At 39.0% G+C, this 24,088-nt stretch overlaps 3 protein-coding genes across 3 annotated transcripts; 2 read left to right on the top strand and 1 right to left on the bottom strand.

Annotated features, from left to right (window-relative positions):
- Positions 1-1,043: 1,043 nt before the first annotated feature.
- On the top strand, positions 1,044-3,707 carry GCK72_005361 (uncharacterized protein; the record flags this gene model as incomplete). The annotated part of the gene is made up of 8 exons (XM_053725148.1): positions 1,044-1,094; positions 1,141-1,212; positions 1,265-1,825; positions 1,870-2,229; positions 2,275-2,424; positions 2,704-2,777; positions 2,821-3,067; positions 3,204-3,707. The coding sequence occupies 8 exons, from the start codon at positions 1,044-1,046 to the stop codon at positions 3,705-3,707; spliced, it is 2,019 nt and encodes a 672-aa protein (XP_053589342.1).
- A 14,987-nt stretch (positions 3,708-18,694) lies between these two features.
- Positions 18,695-22,417, top strand: GCK72_005360 (uncharacterized protein; the record flags this gene model as incomplete). Its single annotated transcript, XM_003117487.2, has 15 exons — positions 18,695-18,812; positions 18,941-19,060; positions 19,106-19,237; positions 19,285-19,418; positions 19,661-19,751; positions 19,810-19,881; positions 19,939-20,254; positions 20,521-20,764; positions 20,820-20,910; positions 20,961-21,145; positions 21,194-21,446; positions 21,491-21,638; positions 21,686-21,917; positions 21,965-22,153; positions 22,199-22,417. 15 exons carry the CDS (start codon positions 18,695-18,697, stop codon positions 22,415-22,417), a joined length of 2,544 nt encoding a protein of 847 aa, XP_003117535.2.
- A 345-nt stretch (positions 22,418-22,762) lies between these two features.
- On the bottom strand, positions 22,763-23,752 carry GCK72_005359 (uncharacterized protein; the record flags this gene model as incomplete). The annotated part of the gene is made up of 5 exons (XM_003117391.2): positions 22,763-22,983; positions 23,041-23,260; positions 23,313-23,400; positions 23,462-23,642; positions 23,689-23,752. The coding sequence occupies 5 exons, from the start codon at positions 23,750-23,752 to the stop codon at positions 22,763-22,765; spliced, it is 774 nt and encodes a 257-aa protein (XP_003117439.2).
- Between the last annotated feature and the right edge of the window lie 336 nt (positions 23,753-24,088).

Below are 24,088 nucleotides of genomic sequence, written 5' to 3'. Positions count from 1 at the left end.
TTTTAGACTTTTGATGATTTTGAAAATTCTCTGCGTCTTGCTGCATTATAGGAGAATAACAACAAATATGCATTAAATTTCTCTTTGAAATCCTTTGATGAATTTGTGGAAGTTATGGTTTTCGGCGACTACTCGCAAAGAAGAGCTGAAAATGAGAACTACATTTGTGCAGTTCTGTATGCTTTTTGCATCCAACAAAAAAAATCAGATAACTATAGCACAGATTGCATTAAATGAAATAAAATATTTTACAAAAGTACAAAAAACACATACTTGTCAAATCACGGGCCGGCCCGTTTTGGCCCGGCCCGGGCCGGGCCGGGCCCGCTGAAAATTTCAGGGCCCGGGCCGGCCCGCAGGGCCCGGAACCAAAAAATTATTTTTGAAAAATAGAATTGAGAGTCTTGGAAATTAAATTTTTTCTTCGGTCTATACTAAATCAAGGTCGGGGGATTCGATTAGACTACTTTCAGAAGTCTCCAGCAAGTTCTTGATCCTGATTCTGATCATCGGCTGATCATCACAGAGACTTTGAGAGGCTCAAAGTTTATATTGTCGCAACAAAAAAGTTCCGACATTTTTTCCCCCTCGGTGTTTGCGGACTCAAGCCAAAATTTGATAATTTTGGCTTGAGTCCGCAACCACCGACGAGGAAAAAATGTCGGAACTTGTTTATTTCGATAATAGTGACAAAATAACTTATTCTGACAATCTCCGTTTGCACTTGTTGTCTTTTTATAATTTCTAATCAATAATATGTTTGCCATAAAGTAGTAAACGAAAAAACAATGGGAAAACGACGAAAAATTTTTTTTCAATATTTTGACGGGCCGACCGGGCCGGGCCGGAAGATTTTTTTAGCGGGCCCGGCCCGGCCCGTGACAAGTATGAAAAAACATGATGCTGTAGAAATCTATAGAAAAACGTATTTCAAACTCCCACTAAAAAAATTTCGCAACAGAGCGCGCTTGCAAATAAAATTTTTAATAAAACATTTTTCGATTTTCTGCTTATTCCTGTGTTAAAATAACTGAATTCTACCAATGCAATGTGTTCGAAGTTTTGTAAAAAACGAAACTTTCACAAGGAATAGGGTTATTGATTCTAGCACACTGCAGTGTTATAGTATGCATGTTTCAGATACTTTTGGTCGCATTCATTGCGAGAGTTACTTTAATTCTTTATGCTCACATTCACGATTACCTATTCAAGGTGAATAACTAATAATAATGGAACCATAATAATAAATACTTTTTGCTTTCAGGTAAACTTCACTGACATCGATTACCATGTTTTTTCTGATGCCGCAAAACATGTATCGAAAGGAGGAAGCCCATTCGACCGAGCAACATATCGGTATACTCCAGCACTGGCATGGATTCTCCTCCCAGTCGTCAATATCCCAGATTACGGAAAGATTCTCTTCTGTATTTTCGATATCATTGTGGCACTTCTCTATTTCAAAATTATGGAGAACGATCTGAATAAAACGAAGGGTGATGATCGCAGCGAAATGGAAAGTGATCAAACGATAAATGTTGTACTTTACTGGCTTGCAAATCCACTGACAGCAATCATCTCAGCCAGAGGAAATGCAGAGTCAATTGTATCAGCTGTTGTTCTACTGAATATTGTACTACTTCAAAAAGGATATTGGAAATCTGCAGCATTAGTTCATGGAGCTCTGGCAATCCAATTGAAGATTTATCCAATCATTTATCTTCCATCTGTTTTCTTGAGTCTATCCTCATTCGGAGCTGAAAAAGACATCGTATCGAGAGCTAAGAGCTTGGTCACAAATTGGAAAGGATTCGTTTACGTTCTGGTAATTTTTTCAAATATTCAAAATATAAATTCATGAATTTTCAGATTACACTCATATCCTTCGGTGTCGTCGTCGCATTTTTCTTCCAAATCTACGGACAATTGTTCCTTGACGAATACCTGATCTATCATATTAAACGACGTGATCTCGCTCATAACTTCTCTCCCTACTTCTACCTTCTGTACCTCTACGAATCAAATCCAACGGTGTCACAGCTCATTGGATTAGGCGCATTCATCCCACAACTTGTTTTGACAGTGTTCTTCGCTTTCAAGCATTATGATGATTTACCATTCTGTTGGTTCATTACCACATTTGCGTTCGTCACTTTCAACAAAGTTTGTACCAGCCAATATTTCGTCTGGTACATCGTTCTGCTTCCTTTGTTAGCGCATAAGATCACGGTGAGTGCTCACTCAATTATATTTTCATCCTTCATTTTTTTTCAGTTTTCCCGTACACGTGCTCTGACTTTGCTGGCCGCGTGGTTCGTTACTCAGGGAATCTGGCTTCTGACAGCTTACCTATTCGAGTTCCAAGGATGGGATACGTTCTTCTTGATGTTCCTCGCTTCATGTCTCTTCCTGGTTACGAACTCGGTTATTCTTAAACAAATAATCATTCATTATGTACCAATTGAAAAACAGAAAACCGAGTAGCTGTGAATTTTAGACAAATGATCTCTGTAAACCTAACTTGTTATCCCCTTTACCAGCTTTAGTATTTATTCTCAAATGAGTGTATATTTTCACTTTATAAATTATCTTGTTCTTTCTACACCTTTTTTTTCGAAATGGTGATTTCATCGGATGGCTGTTACCGTTTATTTTCTTTTTTTCATTCTATATTCAATTGATCCAATTTATATATGTTTACAGATGGTTTTCTATTTAATCGGATTAGGTCTTGGTGACGTCGAAGATATCACTGTCAAAGGGTTGAACATTGTCAAGTGAGAAATGAAAAAATAAACAAATATATCTTTTCCTTTCAAGAAATTGCGCACGTGTTCATCTCGAAGCCTACACGAGTATCTTATGCTACGGACTGGATAAAACTAATCTCGAAAAGTTCTATGGCAGAGAAGTGATAGAAGCAGATCGGACGATTGTCGAACAAGAATCAGACGCTATTCTGAAAGGAGCAGATAAAGAAGACGTCGCTCTTCTTGTTGTCGGAGATCCATTTGGAGCCACGACTCATGCTGATCTAGTTCTTCGTGCTAAGCAACAGAATATTCCGGTAATTTGAGAAGAAATTCGATTCTGTATATGCGCGCAGCTTTCAAAATGGTTATCGTTTCGATTTAAATGTTAAAAACTGCACGCAACTAACATATCTCGATCAGAACTTATGAAAACGAACATCTTTTTTCCAGGTTCGTGTAATTCACAATGCATCTATCATGAACGCCGTTGGATGCTGTGGTCTTCAGTTATACAATTTCGGGGAAACTGTCTCAATTGTGATGTGGACTGATGAATGGCAACCGGAAAGCTACTACGATAAAATTGCTCTGAATCGTCAACGTGGAATGCACACGTTATGCTTGTTGGACATTAAAACCAAAGAGCAAACTGTTGAGAACATGATGCGCGGTCGGAAGATTTTCGAGCCTGCAAGGTATCAAAAATGTTCGGAGGCAGCGAGCCAGCTGTTAACCATCTGTGAGCGACGAAAAGCCAAGGGAGAAGAGTGTGCATACAACAAGAATACGATGGTTGTTGGATTGGCAAGAGTCGGATGGGACAATCAGAAGATCGTATACTGCAGTATGAAGGAAATGAGCGAGATGGAGATGGGCGAACCATTGCACTCGTTGATCATTCCTGGAGAGACTCATCCATTGGAAGTTGACATGTTGGAAACGTTCAAGCCATAATCATAATTGGAAGTTGTTCTTGTTCTGTTGCTAATTAGTTTTTTCATTGTTGTTTCTTTTTTTCTTTTTCTCGTTTTCCCAAAAAATAATCCTCAGTTCAACGTTTCCTATTTCTCACGGAAGAAGTAATTAGAGCCTCCTGCAGATTGCAAGCTCTATGTTCTCACACAGGGAACTCCTCGTCTTTTTTTCTTATTCTAATCCACGTCGAATCCGTATCCAGTTTCCTGAATTGGTTGAACTAGACGAGAAGTTCAACTTTTGACCCTGGGAAAAGCAGGAAAAAACGAAGAAATAGAGGTCATTCTTCATCAAGGGATTACCGATGAGTGTTTGAGTCGTGCACTCTTCTTCGACTTCAGATTTTTCAATTTTTTCGCCTAGCTTTCTTCAGTGCCCATTTCTCTATCGAATTACAGCAAAATAGGCGGAAAAACTGCATGGCTGTCTGGAGGCGGGGCTGTAATTGAAAACCTGACAAGACGACGACGTACATAAATAGTCAAAACAAGTTTTTTGTGTGGTTGGAGGAGGCTCATGGGGGCCGAGTGAGTACCTCAATCATGATTCGTCTTTTCTGTGCTCCTCGTCGTCCTGCACAGCTCTTTTTCTTCCGGCTCCTCGTCTCAGAGGGTGGAGTTTCGAAGGTTGCTGCTCCCGCTGCTGTGCTGCTCACACATGTATTCTTCCTCTTCTTCGTTGTCGTCAATCGGTTCGTCATCTAGTTGATTCTCTTTTCTTTATTCCAAACTTTTTACACATGAAACAAGTCGGTTTCTCCGAACATGTTACCGTATTCCCTGCTCCTCCAACTTCGATTGCTGTTATTGCAACAACGAATACGGATATTGATAACAAGTGAGTTCTTTTTGTTGAGATTTTCTTTTGTGCCGGACTAAAAACTTAAGGAATGAAGCAGTATATAATTGCTTCATTAGATATCTTGAATACCCCATCTGTCTCGAATTTATCTCAAGCAATTCTAAACTTCTCGTTTCTAATTCATTCATTGAAAAATGGGAAACACTGCTGCAGGAATTCGTTCCAAACACACTGGAACCAGTTCCAATGCAGACTTCTCCATAAAAACTACCGTATCAATATATTATTTTTAGACTTTTTACGGGAATTCAGGCTCAGTTGCTTCTATTACTCATCTCTGAAAACCATTGACTCTACTCACAATTTTCGAATGACGTCACCTCGTTAGTTGACTCATAACTCCTAGAATGGATCGTAATGAACCATTTTTCCATGAAAAGTTCTTTTTGTGAATTCCATGAAAGATCAACATGATTTTTTGGACTGAAGTTTGAAAGTCTAAATCGAAGCCTGAATCGAACACACCAAAGTTCTGGTGCACCTTTGACGCATTTCAAATGAGATTTCAAATGAGACTTGTCTTTCAACCTTTCCATGCAAAATCAAAGTGATTTCTGTAAAAACGCAGCGAAAAGAAACAATAAAAGTAATGACGTGAAATCTGTGTAATGACCAAAAGAAAGAAAAGAAATCAGTTTGCATATGTCAATTTGAGTAATTAGCGTTCGTCGTTTTTTGCTTGTTCAAAGGCCCTCCTCAGTTCTTTTTTCTTTCATCAACAACACAGGAAAAACACAACTAATTCTATTTGAAAACTTTATTGGCGGTCTCTCTCCCTCGTCTTCTTCCAGCTTTTTTCTCCTGGAAGAAAGGTAGTTTCAAAAGATAAAAAAGAGAATCTTGGACCAGTTGGAACAGAAACAACCTCAATTGAGAGAAAATTGTTTTTTTTTCTTACTCCGGCCTTCTGACAATTTATTAGATTATGTCAAACTCTCTCTCTCACTGCCGAAAACAGATTCAATTTGTTTCTTACCATTTTTATCTTTTTCTTCTTTTTTTATCGCTTTGAAACTTTTCCTCTTCCCCTGATTTTCTTCTTCTCGATCTTCTTCCCCAGAGAATTTCACTTTTTGCGAGATTTCAGGGGAGGAAATTAGCAAGTGTGAATTAAAGAAGACTTCTGTTTTCTTTTAGTTTATTCCGTTTTCATCTGAATCTCTATTTACTATTTCTATCTATACAGAAATGCCATTTGAATTCCCAAGAAAGTATCACTACAATTATCGGAACAGGTAAATGAAGGTATTATGCATCGAGGTTTTTATTATTTTTGTTGGAGCGAGAGAGAATTGAATTCGGAGAATCAAATAGAGAGGCTAAACTATAATAAAGCTGAGTTTTTGATTGAACTATTATTGAATTTAGACAACTTTTTGTTTGGTATGCTTTCTGGTAACTAGGTCAGGATCTAGCACATGATCAGAATATTTGAATACTTCTGCATATGAACGGACAGCAAAATAAGGCTGCAAATCACATTAGCGGATTTTGAAGATGCTTTTTAAAAGCATTTTGGCAGCAAGGTTTATATAGAAATTTTCAAATTTTTCTCGAGGAACAACTGATGTGCTGACCGTGAAACTTGAGCACTGCACGACTTTATTGAAGGATCTGCTTCACTGTTTCAGATGAATTCATCAAAATTTCTTGACTGAACTGGTTTAGTTTTTTTGATATCCTGCTATCATTCCACCAGGAAGGATTCCAATTTTCAGATATAATCTGAAAACAGAATTCAATTAAACACAAATCATTTGGGATTTACGAATTATATTGTTTTGATAAATAATATAATTTTGCAAATCATTTGAAAATCAATGATTATTAAAGTGAATAACAAAAGGAAGTTGATGTTTGCTGAGTGGAAAGTATAGAGTCTGAATCTAAGAATATCATACTTGTCACGGGCCGGGCCGGGCGCGCTAAAAAAATCTTCCGGCCCGGCCCATCCCGGGCTGGCCCGGGCCGGCCCGTCAAAATATTGAAAAAAAAAGCTTGCTGCGGGCCCTGCGGGCCGGCCCGGGCCCTGAAATTTTCAGAGGGCCCGGCCCGGGCCGGCCCGCGGGCCGGCCCGTGATTTGACAAGTATGAAGAATATGAATCTCCGAACTAATTAGCAATTACTCTTTTTCAACTCTCTTCATAATGAGGCTGCTCCAACTGATTAGCTTTGTTCTGTTATCTTAGCAATTTGTGCTCTTTTTATTTTTTAAAAATGGAATCTTTGTTGTAAGTCGTCAAATATATATATATATATATATATATATATATATATATATATATATATATATCATAGAAAACTTTTTATGCATTCAGTTGATATTTAAATATAGAATTTTTCAACTGACAATCCACCATATCGCGAGTCCGAATCAATTTTCATATTCTTAGCTTTTTGTCACAGTTTTAACGAAGTCAATCTCAGATCTCTTTTTATGTTTCATCATATATTTTCTCTCAGATTCCCTCACTGTTCTCAACTTGGAATTATCAGTTTTAAGAATCCGTTCACGTTTTCTTGTTTTTAAAATGTCAAAAACCTTCAAATGTTTGTGTTCCTTTTGAAAGTGAGTGATGGGTATTTCTGAAAAAAAAGAAGAGTCTGAAAATCACTGAGAACATGCTCATTTGTCAAAACATTCTTGTCATGTCAACCATGATCCCTGCTTTAGAGGAAAAGTTCTTCTCAAGAGAAAAAGTTCAAAATTTCTCTTTTTTCGAGGGTGATTTATCAGTGATTTGTCAAAAGCGGACCCGCCTGAAATGTTGTAACACACAGATGAGATGAGAGCAGGTGCCCCCAGTTTTGAATCGGTTAAGGATTAGTTCTGATTGAGAAGAAAAAGAAAGAGACTGGGATCCGAGTATCCCATGAGAATGTGAGAAGGCTTCAACAATTTATGTGTTATCACGTATCATTGAGTACTCCCAACTGATGATGAGACACTCTCTTGTCTCTTTTGAACAGCCACCACACATATCACACTTTTTTTTATTAGTTTTCCGATACCTTTTCCTTTGATTTTTGACCAATCCGTTCGGTTTCAGCGAGCAAAAGATCGAGAAGAAAGAAGCGTAACACTAGTCAAGAGTTCCGGAATACATCACGCAATTTCTCTTTTCGTTTAACAAAATCTATTCTATTCAATCATTTGGAAGAAGCCACCATGTCCGAGTAGATGCTCTTTATTTTGAGATTTTATCGTACTGAAACTCAAAAAAAAACACTTGGATATTATCATTTCTGTTCGTTTCTTGATTTGGAATTTCTGTTTAGATTTTTATAATCTCGTTTTTTATTCGTCAAACCAGCGTATGAAAATCTGAAAAATATATTCTAAATATTATCTAGCAGGAAGTGTTCTTAGGACGTTCCTACGAATTCGTTATCTGATAAACACCGGTGCAAAAATGCTCACTTCCGATGAAGAGGGCTAGACGATAGTCACGTAGATACAACTCAATATGCATAATTTCTGATTGAATTTCAGTTTTTGAAAAGTGATTCAAGTTGTCTTTTGTCACACCTTAACTCTATCATCTCGTACTTTTCTTCTTCTTCTTCCTTCTTCATTTTTTCATCCATACCTCATCTCTTTTCTCTTCTTCTTCCAATCCTTCTTTGAATTATTCAAACAACAAAAATTTTCTGCGCGCACTCCGAACTTGCTGCTCCTTTAACTGATATCGTATTTCAAGAAACAATCCATTTCCGATTCTCTTCCATGTCCTCTGGCCTTTCAATGAACGAGAAAACCTAAGTGACGTCTTCAGGAAAATGTAGAAGGAGAGGGTGATCATGAATCGAGTTCTCGTTTTTCTCAGCACTGATTAGCATAAAAATTGAGAGGATAGAGTCTTGTGAACTCAGATGGAAACAAAATCAAGTGTGACGAGAGTGAGAGAGAGAGATAGAGAGATGTCGACTCGTGGGAAATTATCCATTTTTGTTATTCGGAAAGGATAAGAGTTTTAGTTCTATCTATATCAGAATATGAATTCATAAGAGACAAAAATGAAGGTGATTTTGAAGTGCAGTTTTGACATTTTTGAATTCCTAGAATGTATTGAACATTGAGATTACCATAACGAGCCGTTTTTATCGAATTGAGAATTATGATTTCATTCTTTCAGAAATGGTCTATAAAGCTTTGAACAACTTCATTATGAAACGCCTTTTTTTGTAAAAAATGATCTATTTCTTAAACTTTCATTTCAGGTAATTTATTTTAGACAATTGTAAAGACTAGAGTGAATTCAATCTCTAATAAGTGAGACTCTAATGCCTTCGGTTTTTGCTTGTTGTTTTAGTATTTTAGATGACTGGTTGAGGAATATTGTTCAGTTGGAGAACTATGATGCTTTTACCAAATTACGGTATTGGAACCTCCACCTGATAACTGGTATGTACATGAATTTCAGATATCCCACATTTCTACTTTCCCATGTTTCAAGCAGTACCCCTGTTTTTCCAACCACCACATTTTCTCACTCTTTCGAAAATCAAAAGTTTAAAATAGAACAACCCGAATTCGAACCGAAGTTTCCCTTTTCTACCATCATTCGTCACGATTTACGTCATCGGAACCCCCAGATTTCCAAATTCTGAGACTTTTCTTGTACTCTCTCCCCCACCCTTCCGCACCAAAAAGATCCCGGTTCCAAGTGGAAAACCCCGTTTCAAAAACGTGCTCAGTGTGAAATTGTGTGCATACCCGGATGTCCTGTCCCAACTCGTATCAGTCGAGCCAATTTAGAGAGAGGGCAGGGTGTGACAAAAAGTCAAAAAATGGAAAGGACCCGAGAAGTTTCTTGTTTCGGGAAGGGTCTTGTCAAAAATTAGTGCTCTCCGGGCAAAAAAAGAAGAGTATCTCTCAACCGGGTCCTTCTTCTTCTCCTTTTCCATCTTTTCCCTCCCAAACGTCTTCTTCCTTTGGAAAAGAGAGCTGTGAAAAAAGAAGGCTCCTCCCACATTCGAAAGGTCCGAAAAGGCGTCGGCTTTCACAGCCTTCGTCATATTTTGAAAACATTCATGATAAGATAACCTTCTGAAAAAAATGGACCCTCTTGCTAAAGTGTCTATATTATCACCTCTGGCTATGCTCCAGATGCACCATCACAAACCCAAAAAGTCTTGGATCAGAAGGTACGTTTTCTCTCTTCTTTTTCTTTTGTAATGCTTCTGAGTTGCCGGTGGCAAGGTACCCTCATAACCCTGTAGTTCTCCGAGTCCTCACAATAAATACGCAACGACACTCCGCCAAAGGCTCACGCGCCTACCGTAACCTCAGCGCGTCAGTTCACGTGGACACGTGTACTCCACGTGGCAAAAGTAGTTTTCTGAAGTCGGTTGGCTTTCAGAGTTAGTTCTAATTTTAGCGTTTGTGCTTTTGACTTTTGTTTTGTAAGTTACGCTCTCTTATTGTATTTTCTTGCAATAAAGTAAATTTATTGTAAGAAACTGTGTATTTGTCGTCTTATTTTATCAGGACCCTACCACCCCGTATTCGTACGCGGGCAACTTGGGGGCCGAACCGTGTCTATAGTTTTTTCGTTGTTTCTTCCTGGTTTTTAGAAAATTTTGTTGATTGTCCTTCGGTTTGAATAAACGTAGGACGGATCGACAGGAAATTCTATCAATCGGTGTATTGATTGTTGATTGTCCTTTCGGTTTGAATAAACGGAGGACGGATCGGCGAGCAATCCTATCAATTGGGTTATTTTTCTTCGGTTTGAATAAACGGAGAAATTATTTACCGGTTGTCAGCAGTTTCTGGCGTTGAATAACGTGGAAATTTGGAGGAAGTATCGGAGAAATCGAAAAATTTTCGTCGATTGGATAATCAACGAGTTGTAAACAGTTTTTGAATAGAAACTTAGTTTACGGACAACAACGCAGAAGATGAGCGACAAAACATCGTCGAAGCAGTCAACGTCGAAAGTGGACGACGATCGGATGATTGTTGTGGAAACTCAAATGAGCGTGAAGGAGAGAAGAAAGAAAGTGAAGAAGTTCACTAAACTTATCGCTAGCATCGTCAAAGTGGAGGACGAAACAAGGTTGCAACTCGGGGAGTTGACAGCAAAATGCAGCGAACAGGAGGCGGATGCGATTCTGGAGCCGATGAGAATTTTCCACAGAGAGTTGTTGGAAAAGTTCGAAGAAATCGGAGGAGATGAATGGCCGCGATCGGTGATTCGAGTTATGAGAGAGTTCAAGCTCGAATCGGTGGAAGAGTTGAGAGAGGCGTGTGCGAAGGCAGCGGAAGGTGAAGAAGCGGAATGGTCCGTGGGAAAAGTAAATCTGGAATTGCAGCAAGTGCAATACGAGATGAAAGTGTTGACGGAGTGCTGGAATGAAGAAAGGGAGATGCTCGGGGAGCAAATCCGGAAAGTCCAGAAAGAAAAGGAGGTGGCTGAGATTCAGGTCAGTAAGCTGGAGAAGGCGCTGAAACAACTGAGGAAGACGCTGGAGCGGCAGGAACGCAGGCCGAATGGCTTGTGGGACGAAACCCAAGGAAGCAGAAGCTGGTGCGAGAGGGTGGAAAATTGGGACATCGAGAGAAACGATGAGAGGAGCAGGAAGAAAGGAGGAGAAGACGCGTTTAGCAGGAAAACGTTGAGTCACTCTGGAAGTAGCGAAGTCAACGATATGATGCAATGTATGAACAGGATGTTGAAGTCGTCGGCATTACCGGAGCCAAAAACGTTTGATGGGACAGGCGAGTTCAAAGAGTTCAAACGGGCATTCTTGTTGAAGTACAACCATGTTACGGAGAATGATTACGAGCTGGTCGCAATCTTGGAGGAAAAGTTTTTGAAAGGGGCAGCTAAGTCACTGTTCAAAACATTGCCGAAGAGATTCGAAAGATCGATACAGTCGCTGTTCGAAGAGTTTGAGCAAAAGCTGCGAAAGCGACAAGGAGATAGCAAGATCGAAGCGCTGAACGAGTTTGAAGGACTGGAGAAAAGGTCGGACCAGAAGATGTGGGAGTATCTCGTGGAGGTGGAGAAGTGGTCGAGGAAGGCGTTCCCGGAGGTAAAGCAGGAGACGTTGTCTCAGATGAGAACAACAAAGCTGATGAAAGCGGTGCGCGGAGATGAGACGTTGCACAAAATGCTCATAATGAAGCGTTTCGAGTTATCGTTGGAAGAACAGTACGATCATCTAAAAGATATCGTGCTGCAACAAGAAAACGAACAGCGTCGTGGAAATGGCCAGAAGAGTGGATATTCTGAAGGCTGGAAGGGGAGAAAGGACTCTCAGTGGAAGGAAAGAGAAGAAGAACGTCCGAAGGCTGAAAATGACGGCGAGAAAGGAGAAACGGTCGCAGATAGAGGAAGTGGGGAAAAGCAGTACTGGAGGGAGCAGAGATGTTTTTCGTGTGGAGGTGTGGGACACCTGGCGCGTCAATGCTCACCGAAGCCAGTTCAAAGTGTAGAAGTGAGAGGAAAAGGAGAAGGAGTAGGCATCGTAGCTGTGGAAACGGTGATGATGTTGGGACAAGAGCGGAAAATGGTGATTGACAGTGGAGCCGCGGTGTCGGTGATGTCAACTGGAGCATGGAATGGACTGAAGAAAGGTTGCCGAAATTGGATGGAGGTCGTGAAAAGGTTAGGGAAACCGAGCTTCGAAGTGATCGATACTTCGAAAAAGAAGATGCGTATCATTCAGCAAATCGAAGTACCGATTCAAGTGAGAGATAGGAAGGCGGAAGTAGTTTTTCAGATCGTTGAGAACGATGCTGAAATAATGCTGCTTGGAACGAACGCATTCGAAAGTATTGGAGTTTCGGTGGAGTGGAAACAGGAAAGAACGGCTGTGCAACAGAAGAAGGGAAAGAGAGATGCGACGAGTAGTGAGGAGAAGAAGGTTTTCATGGTGGGAAATCTGGGAGTCCGTGTGGAAAACAGGAATCCGTACAGGGAAACGGCGGAGAAGAGCAAGGAAATCGCTGTGGATACAGGGATGGAGGAAAAAAAAGAAGGGATGAAGCCAAAGAAGACGGTGATTAGAGAATCGAAGATTCTCATAACTCCGAGAATCGGCGTGAAGGGAAAATCCATCTTTGAGTATCGGAAAAGTGCGCTGGACACGTGGAAGAATAGATTCGATTTTGCGAATGTGGAAGCGATCGTATTCTTGGTAAATCTCACGGAAGACGAGGAGACAAACCAAAAGTTGGGCGAATTGGTGCGAAAGTTAGCTGAGGGAGTGAAGGAGATCACGGTCATTCCATACAAAATGGATTGTGCAAAATCGGGATTGGTGGAAAGTGTGAAACGGAGTTGGCTAACTGCCGGGCATGTGAAGTGGAGCGATTCGGCTGCGAGTGCGGACGAAAAGTTCAAAACGTGGGAACAACTGCTGGAGTTCCTGGAGGCGAGGACGACAGAGAATGTGGTGGTGGCCCAACTGAGAAAGGAGTCGGTGACTTCGGAGCCACGGATAAAGGAGGACAAATGGAGTCACCAGTGATGTCATCTTGGTGGACAATCCAAATTGTTAATTAATTGTTTTGTTTTAGTAGTAGTGTAAAATTATGGTAGCATTTTGCATTGAGGTCTCCTAAAGACAACTTTTTGATTATTTTGATGTTAGGGTGGTGTGACTGAGTTTAGGCTAGGTGGTGTGAGATAAGGGGAGAAGAATGCAAGTCGTATCTGTGAGAGTACTCGAACCGGTCGGGGCCCGGTTTCTGTAAAGGGGGGGAAGTTGCCGGTGGCAAGGTACCCTCATAACCCTGTAGTTCTCCGAGTCCTCACAATAAATACGCAACGACACTCCGCCAAAGGCTCACGCGCCTACCGTAACCTCAGCGCGTCAGTTCACGTGGACACGTGTACTCCACGTGGCAAAAGTAGTTTTCTGAAGTCGGTTGGCTTTCAGAGTTAGTTCTAATTTTAGCGTTTGTGCTTTTGACTTTTGTTTTGTAAGTTACGCTCTCTTATTGTATTTTCTTGCAATAAAGTAAATTTATTGTAAGAAACTGTGTATTTGTCGTCTTATTTTATCAGGACCCTACCACCCCGTATTCGTACGCGGGCAACTTCTGAATAGACGGATTCACACTCCGGATACCGTGATTCATGCCGGCGTTTCCTGCAAAACAACGCTTTTGCTGAAAACTCTGAAATCAGTCTCTTTTTCATCTCGCTTACTTTCTCATTCAACAAAAAGCACTAAGAATACATTTCTGAAAAACTTCCTAGTGTCACCTGCACTAATGAGCATATCCGTTAATCAAGAATACTCTGGAGGCTTAGAAGAATAAGAAGATTAGTCAATCACAGAGCAGTGTCCATAGTTTCGCCGTTTTTTGAATTCACAAGAATCTCAAGTTACTCTGAGCACTCTTCCTCTTGTCTCGGCTGCTCCATGGAGCATTCGTGGGAATATCAATCGACTAATCACCTTCTTCTCCACTTTCACATTATATAACCAATTGATTTTTGTTTTTGTTTGTTCTCTACGTCAGGTTTTTTCGTCGAGGTTTCAGGTTTCTAGGATCATTCATTATTGTCGTGGAGATAACTCTCTCGTAGACATGTCACCTCGGATCTTCTTTTTTTCTTGAAATTTTTATAGTTTTTTTCAAGAGGCTTCTGAGATTTATGTCTGAGTTTTCTTTCTAAATGTCTAGACCTATCGAATATTGAAAGTATAAAAAAGTTTCATAAATTACTCATGAGTTTAATGACCTACTTGTTAAATTGAACTCTTTTATCTCATTTTAAATTCTGTTCCATTTGGAATTCACTGCTTTAGACATGAACAAAAACTTTGTTCCTTTAATATTAAATGCCTTTCATCTCGCCTAAATGCTGATGGTAATATAAAATTCGAACGAAGGTTATAGGTTAAAAGTTCACAAACACTGGAGTTTACTATGAGTTTCAGAAAGAGGGATCTGGCAGAAATTCGTTTGAAATTTCTTTTTTCGTTGTGTTCAAACAAACTCACTGTTTGTATTTTATTTTGAGATTTCTGGTTTAGCTACCGTAATCCAATCCTATTTCATCTTTTCTACTCTGAAGTTCCCATCAGTTTCAGAACATTGATTCTCTAGAAGACATTTGAATTCTAAATACTCTTACAACTATACTTGTTCCGAGATTCCAGAAACTAAAAAAAAAACTAAAGAAGCTTCTTTTTTGTTTTTGATGGCTTTTCTTTTCCGCATCCTCAAAAGTTTTTCTAGACATCTCGGCCACCAGAGAACAACTCTTATTCTCAGTTTTCAGAAATGTCAGTCTTGAACAAAAGTATACTTTTTGACCTCAACAAACTTATACATGGTATGCATCAAAAAACTCAAAAAATTCCAATTTCGAATTTCGAAGAAAAGTAGTCACTTCCTCACTTTTTCTTTACTTCCTTTCGGTTACTCAACAATTTCAAATCGAATCGAATCATAAAATATGTATTTTGTGGGCTGAGAAAAGAAAAAATGTCTGAAAGGAAATCGAATTCAGATGTCCCACACACATTCAAAAAGATGGGACACTTTCAAGAAAATAGAGAGGAGGAAGATATGAACACGACGAACCCGTTTGCAAGAAAAAGAAAACATTGATTATGAGAAAAAGAGAGAATAAAGAATATTTCGGAGTGTGGATACATTTAGAAAACTGGGGGAAACGGACATGAATAAAACAAAAAAGGAACAAAAAGTGAAGAGAATGGATGGATGGAGACTGGGTGCATGCAAACTGAACTGGAAATGGATACCCTTTAAAAAAAAAAATTAGATAATTTTCGGAAGGCTAGTTCTGAAATGATTTCGTTGTGCCTTTTAATCACAAAAAATATTGCATTCAGGGTATTGTTACGGTAGTTATGTAATTCAGCCTTTCGAATATGTAAATTTTTATTAAAGAACTACTGTAGTTTTGAACGAGTTTCAGAGGAGTGCCAAAGGGGTTGATTTCTAGAAGTATGCTCCGGGATATTTAGAATCCAGAAATCAATGAATCTCACGGACTAGATTTTCCCCTTCAGAGTTCTTACTTTAGTCCACTGATCTTTCTGATCACAATTCCAAACAGAGTACCTATGAAACATCTCTAACCTATTAATATTATATAACTTTCTCCCCCTTCTCCTCTACTTTTTTTCCAAGTTCACATCCTCTTGTTCTCCATTCTGCTCATTTATAAAAAATGATGCTCCTCTTCCAAAAAAGAGGCCAGCCAAGAGTGTCAATCTAATGTGTTTTTTTTCTTTTTACTTCGGGGACCATTCCATTGTCTATCCATTTCTCACTTTTGTTTCACACTTTCCACCCGACAGCTCCCTTTGTCTCACTTTTTTCCTTCTAATTTTGCAACTCACCTGGGACCAGTTGAGCCCTTTTACTCGGATTGGAAAGTGTAACCCTCTTGATTCTCGACATTCTTCTCTGATTTTTGAACCGATTCTTTTCACTTTTATTCTGAAAGTGCAGACATCAAAAGAAGTGTTTCCGTTTACTTCCTTTCCCCCTTTCCGGAGATGTTTCGAAAAAAAGTTTCGTGAGTACAGGAATCTAATCAAATGTGACATCAGAAGGATGTGAATGAAGAACAACGATTCTTCTTTTTCTCATCTGAATCCGACTTCTTTTTTTGAGAAAAATCCAATTGTGCACTTCTAATACAAAGAATAAGAATAGATCTAGATCTTTAGTGGCTATTTTTTTCAAAAAAAGAATGGATTCTGGAGGAAGAAGGGAAGGTGACAACATATTCAGGGAAAGAGAAAAGTTTCTGACATTTTCATTTTCAAGAAGAAGAGTGAAAATGAAGAAAAATGAAGAAGAGATTGTTTGCATCCAGTAGAGACAACATTTCCTGTTGTTGCTTGTTTAGACCATCGCTCTCATTTTCGGGATAATGGAATTTTCTTTTTTCTTTTTTGAAGAAAACCGATAAAAAACTGAGCTGAGATCAGTTATCTTATTTTCTGAGAACTAAATGAAATGTCTGAATATTTGAATATTCACATGAACTTTTTTTCTCTCTGTCTACGAAATTTATCTAGTGACTTCGATTTCAGAAAACACGATTTTTTTTCAGTAGCTGGGACTCCATGATTCAGAAAACTACTTTATTGTAAAAGTCATAATTCGAGAATAGCTTTTTAGTAAGAAAATCCATATTTTTCTGATTTCAACCGGGAACTAGAAGATGTAATACTCTCAAAATATTTTTTGCAAGTCAAATAGATATTAGTAAGTACAAAGCTTCGCGCACGATATCAATTCCCAAGTATTTTGTTATCCGGTCAGAAGACATTTTACTCCTTCCGGTTGTTTTTCAGTCAAAGTTGTTTCTTTATTCCGGAAACAATTCGGGTGGATCCCGATTTCCGGTGTCTCGCTGATAAGAGAGAGAGAGAGAACTTTCGAATGTTTTCAAACATTTTCAGATTTACCTTTGTTGACTGCTTTTGGTTAATAGTGTCAGTACAATTTATAAGAATTCAAGCAAATAATGGACTTATTTGCATACATCTCTATTTTCGAGTTTTTGGAAATGGTATTTTTAGATTTTCAAAGAATGTTCCAGCTGAGAGCAAAATGAGTCTGAAATGTGCGGGGGAAAAGTGATTTTTTAATTAAATATAGCAAAAGCGAAAATGCTATAACTCTGTGAAATCAGTGTTACGGTAGTGGTATCTAACGAAATTGTAGAGATATACCGTACCAGTGCAGCAAGAGCTCTAAATTAAAGGTGTCTCTTTCTGAAAAACAAGGGCTCACCATCTCGTTTTTCTTTGACATTTCTGTGTAAAGTATCATTTTCTCTTCAACTTGGCTAGCTTGAACTAGAAGTACAAATTGGAACAATAACAAGTTTTTTGTCGTTTTCTGCTCAATTAGTTAGACCTCCATTTTCATTCTCAGTCCCCTTTTTCTTTTTCAAATTGTAGCTCCTCTTCATCGTCTTCTCCTCTTCTTCCTCTACCTCTTTTCTTCCCATTTTTCAAATCTGCCATCAGTCGTCAATTTTCCGCTCACTGCTTCAATACTACTTCACTTTTTGAATAAGATCTGTTTCTTCTATAAATGGTCCCCTCTCTTCTACTTCAAAAGTTCAGGAATCACACAACCAATCGACAAATATTTATTGAGAGAACCTCAACTTCTTCTTCTTTCCCAAATCTGTCTCTCAAACATTTCTAGAGTGAAAACGGCTTATTTTTGATTGATACGCAATGAATCGGTGTGAGTAAAAAAAGAGAAAAAAGAACGTTGACTCCAGTTATGTATGGACTCTCATTCAAGAACAAATTGTCCATTTCCTGAACCTTTTGTTTGTATTGAAGGGTGACGAGCAGTGAGAATTCTGTTTTAAGACATGAGTCTTTCTCTGATAGAAACTTCTTTTACCGAAATAAATATAATTAAAATTGACTGAGATAGATTGACTAGATTCATGAACTCTGAAATGCCAGCTATTTTTGGAACTAGTGATTAGAGGAAATAAATGTTTTTGAAGTTTTGAAGAGCACAAACACACTCTTTAATTTTTCAATATCTGTCCCGAAATTTCATTTTAATCGCCGAGTTTGGAGCATCAAGCTCCACCGTTCTCTGCAGAATCCTCCATGTCACACTGTGCTCTTCCATCAGATTCATTTTCATTCATCTACTCATTTACTGATGCATGAAATTCTTCATTTCCTGTTTTTTGTGTTCCCGGATGATCCAGAGCAAACACATAAAACACATCTACACGTGGTGCAAAAATTTATGACTCGTCGGGAATGAAATGAAGACAATCTGTTTCCTATTGATTTCTTGATTTTAAGGATCGACTCTCAAAGGTCTCATACTTTTTTCCACTAGAATTGATTATTCATGAGAGGAAAAGGTAAAAGTAGATTTTCTATTTTTTCTTACTCATCCCACTCCAACCACTATAATTATTCTTGCTTTAACACTAGAGCTCTCCGAGTCCAATTTTCTTTTTCCGCTCCTTTTCTCTCTACAAAAACGAAAGACCAAAAAGAAATAATAAGGTTCAAAAAGAGGAGGAGAACCCCATCAAAATTAGTGTTGTTTCCTCTTCTTTTTCTTGCTTTTTTCCTTTTTCAAAACGAGTCCTGTTTCAGTGTGATGAGTGACGTGAAACGCTCTCTCTTGGATATGAGTCCAGGTGGCAAAACGGACGATGCAGACGAAGAAACAGATGATCACATTGAGAGTAATGAAACTTTCGCCGAGTTTTGCACAAGTGAGTTCATTTTTGTTTTCTCATCCTAATTGTAAAGTCTTTTGATTCTCGAAAATTGAAATATTAAATTGGAGAATTAGGGATAGCCCAAACTGTTTTCCTTATATCATTCATAATTTTTTTTCCAGGACAAGCCCAAAATGTGGTTCACTTTCTTGTGGAAGACTGGTTTCTTTCTGCTCTTCTGGGTATTATCACTGCTGTTCTCTCCGTGGGAATGGATGTTGCAATCGAAGTTTTACAGCATGGTAACTTGTTCCGCTAGTTTCGAAACTCAATATTTCTCAATTCAGCCCACGTAACCTTTTATGATAAAATGTTAGCCATCTCAACGTATCTGGCATTCTCCCAATGGGTCGCGCATATTGTTATTCTCACAATGTTCTCCGCTATTTTCTGTCAAATTGTATCGAAACAGGCAGTTGGTGAGCTATCCGATTTTTAGAGACTCACATCTAAAGTGGTTTTTCAGGATCTGGAATCCCTGAAGTGAAAGTAATCATGCACGGATTCAAAATGGAAAACTATCTGACAACGAGAACTTTAGTGGCCAAAATGGTTGGGCTGACGTTGGCAATGGGAGGAGGATTACCAATTGGAAAAGAGGTAAGAACACAAAGAACGAGTCTAGTTTAGCCTGGGAGAGAAAAACGGATTTGACCATAACATCTTTCCTTTGGGGCGTCTCATCTTCTTTTTTGCGTTGAAATTATCTCGAAAAAAGTGAAGAAAACAAATCGAGGAGACTCTCTTTCTAAGCAAAAGAAGAAAGATTTCCCCTTGGGAACAGAACACACGAAACAAATTTAGGAAGAAAAGGCTTATGGTAATACTTGTTTCCGTTTCAGGGACCTTTTGTGCATATGGGTGCCATCGTTGCCACGTTGCTCTCAAAGATCACATCGGCGTGCCAGTATTCGGCGTTTTTTAGCAATGAAGGTTGGTAAAGAGAACTATGATGAATGGAACTGAAAAAAGAACGGAAGATTGTTTTCAGGACGGGAAATGGAGATGTTGTCGAGTGGATGCGCTGTGGGAATTGCATGCACCTTTTCAGCGCCAATCGGAGGTAGACTATTTCCCCAAAGAATACTTATAGATCATGAAAAACGGAAGTTTATTTCAGCCGTCTTGTACGCAATTGAGTCAACATCAAAGTACTTTGCCGTGAAAAACTATTGGAGGGGTTTCCTTGCTGCCACGTGTTCTGCAATTGTCTTCAGATGTGCAAACTTCTTTGTGACAGCAGAACAATCTGGAACAATCACTGCATTTTACCAGACAAGGTTCCCAACTGATTGTTTTCTTGTCGAGGAGCTCCCGATATTTCTTCTTCTTGGATTTATCAGTGGACTGATGGGATCTCTTTTCATTTTCATTCATCGTCAAATCTCAATATTCCGGTCGAAGAACAGAGTGTACAAGTTGATTTTTAGAAACAAGTAAGTATAGTTTTATGAAGGAGAACATCAGAAAAAAGAATTAGAGTAATCTAGAAATTTGAATTCTAGAAACGAAAGCACAGCAAAGGAAAAGGGACACGAGTACGTTTAAAATTATAGAAGCAGAGTTTCATAGAAATAGACTACAAAATATCTTAACCCTCGTTAATTTTGGTACCTTCACCCTAATATCGTGTTTCCCTCCTCATCTGTGTAGATTGATCTCTCGATTCGCAAAACTGCATCAGAATTTTCTATAACTTCAGCTTCCTCGCCTTCACTGTATTCATGGCCTTTGTTGTCGGAGTTCTTACTTTCCCTAACGGTCTCGGAAGATATTTTGCTGGTAGATTGACGTTCCGAGAGACTATGGCTGACTTCTTCAATAACTGTACATGGGCAACAAACGACTCGAGAAGATGTCCGGATTCAATTCTGACTCATTGGACTGGTGGAACTGAAGGAGATGTTTCGATATTCACCAGTCTCGTACTCTATTATATTCTCTATGTGAGTTTTAAATTGCCAACTTTTCAAGGATTCAAGCATTTTCTAATATTTTCAGTTTGTGTTGGTTGCCATCTGTATCTCCATCAATGTGCCAGCTGGAGTTTTCGTCCCCTCGTTCATTATCGGAGCAGCGGGAGGAAGATTAAGTGAGCTTTAAAAATCGATTTATCTCTGTACCTATCATCCTAATTTGCAGTGGGAGAAACGATGGTTGTCCTGTTCCCAGAAGGAATGCGTGGTCCTGGAGGCCCTCCAATCCATCCAGGTCTCTATGCAGTTGTGGGTGCAGCTGCGTACACTGGAGCTGTCACTCATACGCTTTCTGTCTCCGTTATTATTTGTGAACTCACGGGACAACTTTCACCAATTCTTCCTGTTTTGGTGAGTGGAAATGTTCAAACACCAAACTCATTTTTGTTCTGTTTTTAGATTGCCATGCTCATGGGAAATGCGGTTTGTAAGTTCTTACAACCATCGATCTATGAATCAATTATTCGTGTCAAAAAGTATCCGTATCTTCCGGATTTGCCACCATCAAGAGTCTCAGTTCACACTGTGAAAGTGGAACAATTGATGGTGACTGATGTGATCTATATCACGAAAGATATGACTTATCGGGAGATGAAAGACATTCTTCAATTGGCTCCTCACTTGAGAAGTTTCCCAATTGTCACTGATCATGGTATTGGGATACGGGACATCTAAAAAATAAAAATGACTTTGCAGAAAACAAAATTCTATTGGGATCAGTAGCAAAGCGGTATTTGACAATGCTATTGAGACGTCATGTATTAGTAAATCAACAAGACAGTCGGAATATTGGAAGAATTACTCCAGCAGAGATATTCAACACAATCAGAAGAACTAGTATGAGGTACTTTCATAGAATTGCTTCTCATACATGTTCATATTCAATTTCAGACTGTCTCGCCGTTCTCCATCTCGTCGTTCCAATAGTTCTCAAACTCGCGAGAACTCTATCCCAGAGACAGCTCGCAGTGATGCTCAATCTACTAACGATCAAGTGGAATTTGTATCAGAACGAACTATTTCTGGAAACACACTTTTATCCATTTCACCCCTTCACTGCCCTAATAATATTCCACTGCAAGCAGTATTCACTCGCCCTTCTTCAGCAGATCTTTCGAAAGCAGTACGGTTTCGAATGTTATTTTGTTTTAAAAATTAAAGTTTTTCCAGGAAACAAATGAGGATATTCTACTCAATCGAAACATTGATCTTGATGAAATTGCCATTGACGCGGCACCATTTCAACTTGTTCTAGGATCTTCTTTGTACAAAGTTCACACTTTATTTTCTCTTCTTGGATTATCTCATGCCTACGTCACAGATTGTGGAAAACTAGTTGGAGTTGTTGGTTTGAAAGAGGTAAAAATCGAGTATCAAACATCGGAAAAATCAATCCGTTTCCAGCTTCGTGACGCTATGGCTAACATCTATGTGAGAGGAGCCGTGGCACCAGTGAAACCAGATAGAAAACTGACATCTGGAACTTATCTGGATATGTCTCAAATGCATCGAGACAAACTTCAGAGTAATCCCCCAATGACACCTCCAGCAAATGGACATTCTATCTCAATGGAATCTCCAAAGTTTGGAAATTCTTTGACTGTTCCTCCAATGGCTCTTTAATCATTTGGGTTTCATCAACTTCAATATTTTTCATTGTGAATCACAGTTTCACTCAATTTATCATTTTCTCAATTGATCTCTAACTCCACTGCAATTTTTAGTCCTCAAACCGAAACAATTAGGGTAGAAACACTTCTCATCTACAGGTTATCATCTTCTTCTTCCAGTACTTTATTTTTTAGTTCTCGGTGTTCCTTTCTTTGTTTTCGGAAAGAGTAATAGACTCTTTTCCATTTCTTCGAATTGTTCTGAAATCTCAATTGTAAATTAAAAACTTGTAATTAATATAAAAGATTTATTAATTATTGTTATTACTTATTAAATCACCAAACCCCATAATCATTATTATCCGACCATAGTTGGATTGAGTCTGTTCTGCATCAATCTATCCATAATCTTATCCTTTCCAACCACAAACAAGTTCACATTCGGCACGACGTGTCCATAATGCATGTGACGATCCGCCATGAAATTGAGATATTTGAATGTGTATGGAGCACGTTCATTTGGATCAGTGAGAGTTAATGGGAACTCCATAGCACTGTTGAGAATACCGTTACCTCCTCCTGGAAAATGAAAAATGAATAATTTATGCAATAACTATATTTCCTTTCATGACTCACCTTTCACCATGAATCTTCCGTCAAAGTCGAAAAGTTCGTTCAATCCTGGAACTGGCAAATTGAAGTTCCCAGAAACCTCTCGAATCTTCGATAAATCATATTCAGCACCCACGGAAGCCGCCGTCAAAAAGGGTTGATACATTCCATCGCTGCTACTCAATGGAGCATCCGCAAATGCGTCGAAATTCTTTCGAACATTCAATCCGTGATTGTTTACTCCCTGAATACATGATTAAAGGGAACAATGGAATGAAAAAAGAACGGAAACGTACATTGACTGCGAATCCAGCACCCCAGGCGTCGACAAGATCTTCAGTGTAAACGGCGGAAAGCATGTGAGTGAACGGGTTGAAAGCGGATCTGAATTCTTTCAGAATTGAGTTAGGTAACAAAAGAAAAATCATCTGTGGGAGTTGGATACCTTCCAGTAAAAGAAGCAGTTTGTCCAGGAAGGGAAACATCAGGGACTGTCTGTGGTTTCTGTCCAGCTTTATCTCCAGCAATATACAATCCAGGGAAGAACGGTCCGGAACGTTCATCAGTCATTCCTGTTGGCAGTTGGAGAAGTCCGAGACCTCGAGGACGGTCACGAACGAAGGGGGCTTAAAACTAGAGGTTCTATGTGTTAACATACAGTTTTCAAAATACCTCTTGCCAAAACATTATTGATCAAAGCTAAGAATAACAAGAAAAGAAAAAACTGTCGAGACATGGTTGCATCAGAAGCGACAAGGCTCCTCTGACGACAGTTTGTAAAATCATTTGAATCCCGTTTCGGTTCTCGCTTCCATTTCTCACAATCTCTCTTCCTGTATCTTCCTCTTGTCATTCGGGAAGGAGTGAAAAAGAAGAAGAAGCAACAGGGAAAAAAGTGAGAGGGACTAAGAGACAATAGGTGATTGACCGTCTCTCGGATATACAGGTGATAGAAAAGAAAGACTCGTTGATTGTCGGGATGAGAGAAGACGGGATCCCGTGCGCACGTCTTCTATTAGCTGATGACGACTTTGAACTTTCAAAGATTAAATAGCGGGATGTAGACGGACCA

This window comes from Caenorhabditis remanei, chromosome II (genome assembly GCF_010183535.1).
Source record: "Caenorhabditis remanei strain PX506 chromosome II, whole genome shotgun sequence".
Classification (NCBI taxonomy): domain Eukaryota; kingdom Metazoa; phylum Nematoda; class Chromadorea; order Rhabditida; family Rhabditidae; genus Caenorhabditis; species Caenorhabditis remanei.
This window is presented reverse-complemented; position numbering and strand designations above follow the sequence as displayed.